Source organism: Hevea brasiliensis, unplaced genomic scaffold (assembly GCF_030052815.1).
Source record: "Hevea brasiliensis isolate MT/VB/25A 57/8 unplaced genomic scaffold, ASM3005281v1 Scaf157, whole genome shotgun sequence".
Classification (NCBI taxonomy): domain Eukaryota; kingdom Viridiplantae; phylum Streptophyta; class Magnoliopsida; order Malpighiales; family Euphorbiaceae; genus Hevea; species Hevea brasiliensis.
Genome location: NW_026614649.1, coordinates 133,874 through 146,143, shown reverse-complemented (window position 1 = coordinate 146,143; position 12,270 = coordinate 133,874). Strand labels below are relative to the sequence as shown.

The following is a 12,270-nucleotide window of genomic DNA, read 5'->3' as shown; positions in this document are numbered from 1 at the left end:
CCAATTAACAAGTGATAATTAGATTAAGATTTAACCATTTCTCAGGTTTTGTTGTCACTTTCAACAACTGAAAGGTCCATATTTGATTAGTAATTAAGTCCTCTCTGGGATATAATTCACGCCCATTATGCTATGCCTTCCTTTGCTTATTTTCGAGAAGATAGCTTACCAATTATAGTTTCCTTCTCAAATATTAAAAAATAAAAAAGGAAGAAAATAAAAAAAATAAATAATAAATAAATAAAAGGGGCGCGGGGGAAATAATTTTATGTCAAGTTCTATCTTGGCTTTATCATTGTCGTCGTGATTTTCATTCCTTGACGACAGGCCTCCCTTGCTTAAGAAGAATCAGCTTCAAATGGATTTCTTTCACTGTAAAAAGGAAAAACTATTATCCAATCATTGCATTTCAATAAAATTAATTATTTATTATTCATAATTTAAAAATTATATCATTTAGTTCTTTATTTAATTTATCTATCAAAATTTTTATTAGTCAAATATTTTAATTATAGTCAAAATATTATTTAGTCTTTCTATTTTAATAAAATTAATTAATTAATTTTTATATTTTAAAAAATATATTTATTAGTCCTTATAATTTAGCTCCATTAACTTTTTTTCCCTTTACACTTATACCCTTCTATCCACATTTTCTTTTTTTTTTTAATTAAAAATTGATATAAGCTATATCTGTAAAAAAAATTAATCAATTTTATGGATTTTCAAACAATTAAGATATTAAAATAGAAGAATTATTTTTCAATAAAGAAATCACAAAAATGATCCCAAGAAAATTGAATGAAGATATTTAAACAAATTTTTTAAGAATATAAATTTATATTTAGTCATCATATGACAAAATTTTCATTTTTATTTGAGAATGCGTTTTTTAAAATATTATATTTTTAAAATATAAAGACTAATTAATTAATTTTATTAAAATAAATAAATTAAATAATATTATTTTTAAAAATATATAAATTATTTCATAAAAATAAAAAGATTAAATAATAATTTAATAGACATTAATAATAGAAAATTTAATGAAAGAAAAATTAAATAATTTAATAAAAATAAAATTAAAATTTAATGACAAAATAATATATCTTTTTAAAATATAAAAATTAAATAATTAATTTCATTAAAATATAAACACTATATATATATATATATATATATATATATATTTTTTTTTTTCCTTATAAACTCTCACTCCCGAACATTACCCACCACAGCTGACATATCTGGCCTGTCTACTGGTAATTGTTGAACACAAAATTAGACACACATGTATACACAGTAACAGTAGCACTATGGATGTTAAAGGATTAGATTTTATAATTATTTAAATCCTAATAGAATGAATTTAGATATTATATAATTAGGTTCGAGATAAGTTTTGATTTAAAAAATAATACTTATAGCGAATTTAGATTGGATTCGAATTTTACATATTGAGTATTCATTATCTGAACTCATTTATATAAATACTTAATTAAATATAAAATATATATTTTTATGATAATATTTATAAATTTTTAATAATATAAATTATTAATTAAAATATTTTTTTATATAAAATATTAATTAAAAAATATAAAATTAAACGAGTTTAAATTTTTTTCGAATAATAATAATTAAATTTACGATGAATTGAGATAATTGAGAATAAATTTTTAACGAATTTAAAATAAATTTAATTTTTATAATATTAATTAAATTTAAATTTATATAAATTAATTTTCGCAGTATCACACGGTTGTCATCCCTAAGTAGTTCCGGAAGTGCAGAATGAGAGTATCTCTAAGGGATCCAAATGTCAAAATCCGCCTTTTCTCTCTCCATTTATTATTTCGGGCTTTAAATTGTCAATACTAATAACGTAATATTTTAGTAAAAGAGACCGTCGTACCATTGCCAAATCTAAAAGAAAAATTTTTCTGGAGTCAATATATTGAAAATAAAAATTTTAATTAATTTTTAAGTATTAAAAATTTGATATTTAAAAAATTTAGTAAAATAAAATTTAGTTAATTTAAATAATATTTTATGAGAAAATACGAGAATGAATATCATATAAAGCAAGTCATATAAATAAATAATTTATTTTAAAATTTATCAAAAAAAGAATTTAATAATTAAATTTGTGAGAGGTCAATTTAAAAATACACATATATTTATATAAACATTTTAATTAAAAAAAATGGGTTAATAGACCTGTCATTTACTAAGTGAAATTGCCACTAATTAGCAACATACTTAGGTGGCATGTAAGCATTGCAAAAAATTGTTACAAAATTTGTTACAATATAAATCACATCTAATTATTGTATATTATAAAGTAAAAGATAAATTTTATACGACCATGATTAAATTATATTGTATGAAAGTAAATGTTATGTATTTAAAATATAATATACTCATAAAATGAATATGGTAAAAATATAAATAGTAAAATAAATATTTAATAATAAAATAAAAAATAATATTATGAATGGTCATATCCACCAATAAATATATGTAACACATAATAAAGATAAAAATGAAAGAGAGCTGCTTAAAATGACTTTATCATCAAATATCTTAATACTTAATTGTAATAATTTAATTTTATGTAACTTTAGCTCCCTTAAAACTTTATTGGCTCCGTTATTGACTTAGGGATAATTTTTTCAGAAATCGCAACGGAGAGATTATGGCAGCCGCGTCAAAGTGGTCCACCCCAAATTTATTGTCCACCCCAAATTTATTTGGTCCACTTCATGAGTCTTACGGCCTTCATCTTGCTTGCAATCTTCTTTTTGCTGGTCTGATTATTGAGAGTAAGTGCTTGTCAGTTGTCAGTGTCATCAACAAAGGATCCTACGATAGTTCTCATTTGGGCACTGTCATCCAGGACATTGGCCCTACACTTAGCCACCTCTTTTCAATCAGTTGAATTTTCTTTAATTCCCAGTAAAGCCAACAACTTGGCTCATGTTTTTGCTAAATTTGCTTCCTCTAATTCTGTTGTTGGTACTAAGGTTGACAATGAATTCAGTATTTTCAGGTTCTCTCTTCGATTTTAATAGGGTAGATTTAGATAGTGAATTATTAAATTTGAGTTGAGTTTGAATTCAATAATTATAAATGAAATATTTATTATTTAAATTCATTAATAAAAATTATTAATTAAATATAAAAATATTTTTTTGTTTATTTATAATTTTGAAATATTATATTTTAAAAATAGAATTTAAATATTTATAATATAATTAAATTAAAAATAATTTATTAATAAAAAATGTATTTTAAATAAATTATCAATCATACATATATAATTAAATGGATTTAGGCTGTGTACATATAGTAGTATATGGGTTTGGGATGGGTGTGTTTAACAGAGTGAATTTTGATCCGATTTAGAATGAATTAATGTAATAATAATATTAAATAGGTTTGAGTTGGAATATCTTAAATTTTGTGATACCATATTCATTGTTATTAAAATAAAAGCTCATTTTAAATAATACATCTTGGTGTCCCATTCAAAGAAAAATTTTATCTAATTTTATAAAACTATAATAAATTTTAATTAAAAGCTTATATTTCAAGTTAGTCATTTTATTAATACTAACTCATTAAAAATATGGATTCCTTTGGGAGCAAACCTAATAGTTGGTGGCGCTGGTATGAGGAGAACCGGTGGAAGTTGGCCCATAAAGCACAAATGGGACATCGAAAAACACCTTCTTGTTTTTTGCTTCTGTGTTTATCATTTTCTACAACCATTGGAAGAGCTTATGTTTGGGCCTTATTTGAACTGCTAGGAAGCCCTTGGATGAGTATGGGAAGAAGGGCTCTTTCCAGTTGGTTTGATGGTTCACTTTGCATGGTTACTGGTAGGAGTATGTAGTTCAGTTTAAGATTTGTCTAGAAATTTAAATTGAGTTGAAATTCAGTATGATTCTGATTCAGTTCTTTATTATTTTAATTTTGATTTAATATATTTTTTGATTTTTTAATTTTGATTCGATTTGGTGTGGATCTGGTTCAGTTCTCGATTCTTAAAATTATTTTACGTAATTATTTTCTTAAAAAGTCATATTCAATTAGCATTTAAGTTTTGAATTCGATTATTAATACATAATATATCATATAATATATCTTTTAACTATTTTTAAATTATATAATCTTTAATTATAAGGTGCTTATATAATCTAATATTAAATATATTTTATAATATAATAGTATAAAAATATTATATAATATATATTTTAATTATTTATTAAATATAAAATATTTAACTATATGATATAAATATAATTACCTAATATATATTATAAAGTAATTTAATATATTTATAATAAATTATTAAAAAAATATAAAAAATAAAATATAATATTAGGTTGTATTTAATTTATATATATTTATTTAAAAAATATATAATAAAAAATATATATATATATAAATTTAGTTCCTAATTTAACTTCAATTTGAAATAATTTTGATACGATTTCAATTCAATTCATAATAAAAAATTAAAAATAAATTAAAATAATTCCAATTCAATATAATTTTTTAATTGATTCTGTCAATTGCCCTAGTTACCAGTTTTAACTTGAGGAAACTCGCTAGTGCTAATATGAGCAGTCGACCTGAGGACGAAAGGCAAATCGGTGTTCGAAGTGGCGCGACGGAGGTTGAATCTTTGGAATGCCGGGCAGGGTCTGGTCGGGTTGGATACCCGTTGTGCCCTGGGTCTTCTTTGTGTGCTTGGCGTTTTGGGTTATTCGGCCCATGTTAGTTAAGACTCATGTATTTATTAAGGTAAAATTTGTTTAGATTGGTGGTGGGTTTAAGTCCCTAAGCTGTAACTCAGGGGTCCTCGATGAACCTTTTCAATATAGAGGGCTATAGGCCTTTCTTATGCAATGAACTTACCGTTTGACAAAAAAATAAGCTGTGCAGAGTTAAAAAAAAAAAAAAAATTATATATATATACTATAATTTGTTAATTTATTATATCCCAATTGTCATGATCTTTCTTTGGAAAATTCTTTTTCGATTGCATAACTTTCTTGATAAAAATATGTAATCTTTATCACTTATTATTGCTAAAATGTATGATCCCTTTGGTATTGGAGTTTGAGAACCAAATCTTTTTTTTTTTTTTTAATTATCATATTAAATGTCATAAAAAATAATTAACAACAAAATTAATTTGTTATTTAATATTTCAACTGAGCCAAGTATTTATGGGTATTTGGTCTGACTGAATCTTAATTAGTATATAATCTTATTTAAAACTAATTTAAATTTAAAAAATAATATCTATCATGAGTCTGAATTGAGTTCAAATTTTAGTTATTGAATATCCGTTATCTGAATTTTTTACATAAATAATTAATTAAATATATAATATATTTTTTATGTTATATTATATTTTAAATAAATAAAATTTAAATACTTTATAGAGTTATTAAATTTTTAAAATATAAATTATCAATAAAAAATATTTTTTTAGTATAGATTATTAATTAAAATATATAAAAATAAATGAGTTCGGATATTTTTGGATAATAGTAATAGGTTTGGGACGATTTCAGATAGTTACAGGATAAATTTTAATAGGTTTTAGGCTAGATTCAGGTATTGATAATAATAATCGGGTTTAGGTCTATATATTTACCAGTTGCCATCTTAGTTTTAATGGTTAAAATTTATTAAATTTAATTTTAAATTATTTTTAAATATTATCTAATTAATATATTAAAAAATATATATTTTTCTCGACAATAGCTTCAAAGAATTTGCCAAACAAACCTTTAATACATCCGACCAATAAAAATTATGTAGGATCCACAATAGTATTCACATATTACATAGGTTAGGTAATTTTTCGCGATAATTTATAAAGTGCATATGGAGTTCATTACCTACCATCTAGACTGGTTATAGTTACATCATTTTCTGTATGGGATTCTTCCACAGGTGTTCCATTCATATTCTCATGGGAGGTGTTTTGACTGGTGAAGAAACCAGGCTGTTTGGGCTGTGGCAGAATAGCTGCCTCATTAGCAAACATGAAAACTACAGAAGACATTGCAGGCCTGTCTTCTGGGAAGTTTTCAACACAGAGTAAAGCCACTTGAATGCATCTCTGCACTTGCCATGTAACACATGAATCCCTCAAACATTCGTCCATTAGTTCCAAGGCCTTGCCTTCATTCCACAACACCCATGCCTGAAACATTAGCATGTGCAATTAATTTCTTTGCCAATTCAATTTGAGACCAGCCAGTCAAGTCGAAAAAACATTGTAGGAGAGACTAGAAAGAAGAAATTGCATTATCTGTTTTTCTACTTGCATGTTCTAGAAGATTGTGGTGGTGATCTGTGTGATGGAATCCCTTATTCTTTTTGCCACTTACTATCTCTGACATCAGCACACCTAAGCTGAAAACATCTGATTTCACTGAGATTGTCCCTTCAAATGCATATTCAGGAGACATGTAGCCACTGCAAGAAAGTGCTGCAATGTAATGTGTTCTGTCAAACAATAAGCAAGAGTAATTAAAGATAAAAGAATTTGCTATGTTCCAACAATTCTCTGTGTTGTTGCCTTTTTGTTGTCACCTCCCAATATTCTTGCCAAGCCAAAGTCTGAAATTTTAGGATTCAAGTCGCTGTTTAGTAAAACATTGCTTGTTTTGAGATCCCGATGAATGATTTTAAGCTTAGAGTCTTGGTGGCGGTAAAGAAGTCCTCTAGCAATCCCTAAAACAATGTCAAAGCGCTTCTCCCATCTCAGTAATGCCCTTCTTTGATGATCTGCACTTCATTTCCATCACTTATAAAACTCAAAGAAAAATCTGTCTAAATGACTTGAAAGTGAATCAAAGAATCAAGTATAGATATAAGCTTGTGTATGCCAAAGATAAAATAGTCTAAGCTTTTGTTAGACATGTACTCATAGATTAACATCTTTTCTTCTCCCTGAACACAACATCCTAAAATCCCCACAAGATTCCTGTGCCGAAGTTTAGCGAGTAAATCTATTTCATTCATGAACTGTTCTATGCCTTGTCCTGAATTCTTTGACAGCCTCTTCACTGCTACTTCTTCTCCTGTTGAAAGATTTCCCGGCATGTAGTCACAAGGAATGTTATGTTCTGCTTTAGCAAGAATACATAGAGATAACCTGTGGGTGTTTTACCTTGTAAACGGGACCAAAGCCACCCTCACCAATAAGATTTGCTAGAGAGAAATTGTCAGTAGCAGCAGCAATTGTAGCCAAATCGAATAAAGGTATTTCTATGTCCTTGTTTGTGCTTTCCTGGACTGTGCATATATAGATCAAATCATATATGCATATACATTTTGCTTTAGGCTAATTAAGTAATTTGAGCTGGAACGAGTGAATATGGATATGCCTCTCCTTACCTCCTCTATTTGCACTCTTCTTCCAAATTATGCAAAATAACACCAAGCTCAACAAAAACAGTCCCACTGTGGTCGAAACCACTATAACGATCTTTGGTCTTGATCCTAAAACAATAAACACGAGGACATTTTTCTTCTTCAGATTTTCCTGGCAAAAGATCCTAAAAATGTCATAAATATAATCTTGAAATAAATGAGGTGATGCCATATATTGCAGAATATACTGATACCTGTATTTGAAGGCGGCATTCGGATATAGATAGCTTCTCCGCTGTATACTTCAGCAACCAATCTGATATCGACCAGATCATCGAACCACATCAAGCAGCCACTGCTCTTACTTGCATTTGAATTAGCATAAGCAGTACAAGAGCAGTTCTTAGAGCACTCTGCCTTACATTCCTGAAGGCTCAAACTCTCATTCAATGAGTACTCCAACAAGTCAGGTACCCTGACTCCTGCAAGCATAAGAAACTCTCCACTTTGGCAATCTATTGGCGCACTCCTGGCACACCCACTAGTCCAATTAAGGGACCCCCACTCTTTCTGCTATTTAGGAACGAAACCTGTCAAGCAATTGCAAATAGGTGACTTGCTGACACTGCAAATAGCATTACCACCACACCGCCCATAGATGTCACATGTATCATATGGCATCGAGTATAAAACTTTCCATTCTGCAGTGTTTTTATTCCATATCAGACGTTCCAGTGAACCAGATTGATTCAGTTTTAACAGCGTAACAATATTATCACTGACAGGCCTATACATGTAATACATTTCATCAGGATTAAACACCATGATTGGGTTAAAAACCATGTTGGCCACATTAGGAGTGGCACCAACATAAATTCCATTCAATGGTCCTGTCCGAGACCATTTCATGGAACCTTTATAAATAACCAATTGAGGCAACCCAAGAATGTCAAGATTGTAAGTAAAGTTTCCTGGGGATGGATCATCAGTACTTTTCCATGATGTCAGGTATAGCTGTTGACCAGTCGTTAAGTTCCAACCCAGCTTCATGCCTGCTAACATTGTATCTGAAGGGTAATCAAAGCTCTGCCACAAATAGCTTCCTGAATTTACACTGATATTTTTCCTGAGGACAAGGTTACCACTATCTAAGAGCTGTGCCACTGGATCTTCTGCTACACCAGATATATTTGACGACCAGATAATACTCTGAATTTGGTTGAGGAGAACAAGATTTCCATCTTTGCTGATGGATAGAACTCCAGTGGAATCAATGATTGGATTGTTTCTATTTGCAACCCACACAACTGACTCAGGGCTACTTTTGAACCATATTCCAAGATATCTGTTCTGGGATTTTCCAGGAGAGAAGAAACCTAGCTCAAAGCTTTGGAATGAAGAAACTATCGTCTGGCCATCGCTGATGGATTGTGTTGGAGTTATGGTATCGCAAGCAAATGAAAAGACAAAAGAAAAGCAAAAGACCAAGAAGAAAGAAAGGTGCCACTCCATTGATCTAATTATGAGAAATTGGATTTGGCTGGCTAGAGATCATATAGTATTTCTTTTATTAGTCTACATAGGCTCTATTTGGAAAGAAATTGCGAAGTAGAATTTTGCAGCTGTCAACATTCATAGATGAATAACCTGATGAATACTGAGAACATCAGAGTTAATTTATTACCTTTCTATATCCATCCAAAATTACGGATTTATATATTTGAGCACCAATCCATCAATCAGAGATTTCCACAATCCATGAATCTGTGAGTACCTGCAAGACTTAGATACTTCCCAGATATTGATTTATAAGCAAGATGCCCATCTGCCTGCATATGGTTCAAGAAATTAACAATATGAAGATTGATATCACTGATAGCGTGGATGGATTCATTAGACTTGTTTAGAATTCCACACATATTTTTTTTTTTTCCATCTGATGTCCTGAATAAGACATTTGCCCTTATATTTGTAATCCCAGACATGAGGATGACTTCAATCTTGCAACCCCGGGTCTGTTACGTTTTGGGCAAGGTTTTCTATTCAATCTATAAGCCCCATCAGTTGTTTCCATTTTTTGAATGGTTGGGATTATAAGTTTGAACTTCTTGTGAAAATCAGACCCAGACAAAATACCAGCCAACAAGTCCATTAATTCAATGAAATTATAAACTTCTAATTATTTTTCTCCCTCAAAAATTCACTCCCAAATTCCTCACAAATTAAAGAACACGGCACACACGAAACAATCATGGCATTCTACTCTCATCAACGTGCTTGTGCCTTCACAATGCACACACGTTTCCACTCACCGCATAAATGAATATTGCGCAAACTTAGTCCTTTTATGGCACAAAATTGAATAGTCCAATTTGGACTATTCTTCTATTCCCACCATGATTCGGTTTTACCGAATTGCAATGCCTCCAAATTCCTTTTTTTTTTTTTTTTAATTTTCTTCCTAAATAAAATTCTAACTAAACTCTTTAAATAATTTTAATTCTTAATTCTAATTAAATTTGTACTCAAACAATCTTGAACTCCAAATCAAATAAAATTAGTCCTCACAACTTCTTAAGTAATACCCTTGATTATTGATGTTATCTCTTATCTCTACTTGCATTCTTCTAATGAGTGTAAATTTTATTCATAGAGATTTTTTACGCACCTTTCATGATAAGAACACGTCCACTAACTCGTATAACTCCATCATGAATTAAATATCCAATGCATCCAATTTACCTTTTTTTTCAAATTTAAAAATATATCTTATTTCATCAAACAATTTCACACGATCACTATGTAATTTAATCTTCACTTTTCCAAGACATTTGACTTTCTTCTTATTTTAATTGGCTAGCTTCACTTTTTCTTCTTTTTTTTCTTTAATCACATCAAACAACTACTTCTTTGAACAAATATGAAATGGGCAACAAAATTCATTAACTACTCATCTTGTAATGGATCTTTTGCCTTTTCTTTATCACTATCCATATTCAAACATTCACTGTCAGGATCATCATCAATTGCAGTAGTTTCATCATCAGTATTGAATGTGGCCCTTGTCATAACAGTAGTAGCATTCCTTTTCTTCAAAATCTACTTGTGGTCTCGAGCCCCATATACTATTTCTTCTCAAATTATTTACACTGGATTACTTTTACAATTATTAAAACCAGCAACAAAAGCTCCACTTTCATTATTACTACATGTTTTCTTTAACTTCTCAACCTCTTTTATCTTTAAAATCTCCTTTACAACTGTTAGGACTGTCACCCATCTTTTATAAGATTGTGGGAGAGGTTAAAAGAAAAAAAGTTTTATCTTCATCATCTACCTTTACATCAATACTGGCCAATTAAATAATTAATTTATTAAAAATATTAAGGTAATCTCTCAGCACCTTCATCCGTTTTGAGTTGGTATAAAATACAAACAATTTTTTAGTGATTTTTAACGTATACAAATTCTTCAATTTTTTCTCTAAAACAATTAGTGAAGTTAGTACCTCATCTATTTTGAGTTGGTACAAAATATAAACAATTTGTGAGTGACTTTAATGTGTACAAACTCTGCAATTTTTTCTATAAAACAATTAGTGAAGTCTATTCCAAGATATTGTACTTCGCATTAGGAGCTAGTATCAATCTAATCATACTTACTATTCTTTGTTGAAGTTTCTTTCAATCATCATTTTTCATAGTTGTCGATTGCTTTTTCTTTAATGCTTTGATTAATCTTGTTACATAAAAGAATCATTTTCTTCCTAAATAAAATTCTAATCAAACTTTTTAAATAATTTTAATTCTATATTTTAATTAAACTTACACTCTAACAGAACTCTTAATCTCTTTCACTGTGAGGTAGATACTCATCACTGAATTACTTAACTCTTTAATATAATGTTAAATTTAGTTGCATACAGTGAAAATTGATTGATAACCTTGGGCCTTGCAAGATGCTTCAAGAAATCATATGAACATTGATATTACTGATAGCTCATGACGTAGATGACTCCATTAAACTTGTTTAGAATTCCACATCTATCTGTTTCCCATCTGATGTCCTGAAAAAGACATTTATCTTAACATATGACTAACTTGGTGTTACCAAACCCCTGCAAGTATATTCCCGTTATACCCATGGTCCTAAATCCAAGTCACCAGTAATTGAGTGGCTTTCTGTTTTGATTCTGTTTCAACATTCCTGCATTGTAGGAGGGTATTCCTCCATTTTCCTATTTTCTTGTTGTTAGTGGGAGGTTATTCCTCCATATAGAAGTAGTGCTCCTTGTATGTAGGGAGTAGTTATTTCTGCACTTGTATATATTCAACAAATCTGATGGAATAAAGGGGACGGTTAAAACCCAATTTAAGTCTTCTTGATTGAGGTTTCAGGCTCCCTTTAACGAGTCTAACTTTTTCTTGTCTTCCACCATAGGTCGCTCAAGGAACCCCCCTACCCCAAACACCCAAACAAAGAACCCTTCCTACTACCCATCGACCCATAACTAGATCCGCTAATGACCATAACAGCTTTGGTATCGAGCTGCAGCTATGGGAGATTCTGCTCAAGACCAAATTGGCCGAGCTCTTTAACTTGTTATTAGCCGAGCAACAATCCAACAAGGAATCAGCACTCCAAATTCGATGCTCTAACTCAGAATGGGAATCCACTAAAAGGATTTCCAAACCAAGAAGATCGAAGTCCAAAGCAAGCTTATGGAGAGATAAGGGAATTTCGGCATCGCGACTCAAAAACTGGAGGAAGCTCGCTTGTACCAAATTCACAAAACTGGATTTTCTCGCTATGATGGGAAAGATGACCCTTTGGGATGGCTAAACCGCTGCAAACACTTCTTTCAAG

The 12,270-nt window shown here is 29.6% G+C and overlaps 2 protein-coding genes across 2 annotated transcripts; both read right to left on the bottom strand.

Moving 5' to 3' along the window:
• Positions 1–5,911: 5,911 nt before the first annotated feature.
• Positions 5,912–7,791, bottom strand: LOC131176539 (G-type lectin S-receptor-like serine/threonine-protein kinase SD1-1). The gene is made up of 7 exons (XM_058141586.1): positions 7,659–7,791; positions 7,429–7,576; positions 7,203–7,326; positions 6,918–7,129; positions 6,579–6,816; positions 6,410–6,504; positions 5,912–6,102 (listed from the first exon to the last, which is right to left on the bottom strand). Exons 1-7 carry the CDS (start codon positions 7,737–7,739, stop codon positions 5,918–5,920), a joined length of 1,083 nt encoding a protein of 360 aa, XP_057997569.1. The 5' UTR covers positions 7,740–7,791; the 3' UTR covers positions 5,912–5,917.
• Positions 7,792–7,970: 179 nt separating this feature from the next.
• LOC131176540 (G-type lectin S-receptor-like serine/threonine-protein kinase At4g27290) lies at positions 7,971–9,325 on the bottom strand. The gene has a single exon (XM_058141587.1). The coding sequence runs from the start codon at positions 8,914–8,916 to the stop codon at positions 7,978–7,980; it is 939 nt and encodes a 312-aa protein (XP_057997570.1). The 5' UTR covers positions 8,917–9,325; the 3' UTR covers positions 7,971–7,977.
• Positions 9,326–12,270: the final 2,945 nt, after the last annotated feature.

Excerpts from the sequence above, each read along its gene's own strand:
- LOC131176540 (XM_058141587.1), bottom strand. The coding sequence starts at position 8,916 with ATGGAGTGGCACCTTTCTTTCTTCTTGGTCTTTTGCTTTTCTTTTGTC.
- LOC131176539 (XM_058141586.1), bottom strand. The coding sequence starts at position 7,739 with ATGATCTGGTCGATATCAGATTGGTTGCTGAAGTATACAGCGGAGAAG. Across the intron at positions 7,327-7,428 it reads GAAGAGTGCAAATAGAGGAG|TCCAGGAAAGCACAAACAAG; the intron begins GTAAGGAGAGGC and ends ATATATGCACAG. Across the intron at positions 6,505-6,578 it reads CAGAGAATTGTTGGAACATA|TGGCTACATGTCTCCTGAAT; the intron begins GCAAATTCTTTT and ends ACTTTCTTGCAG.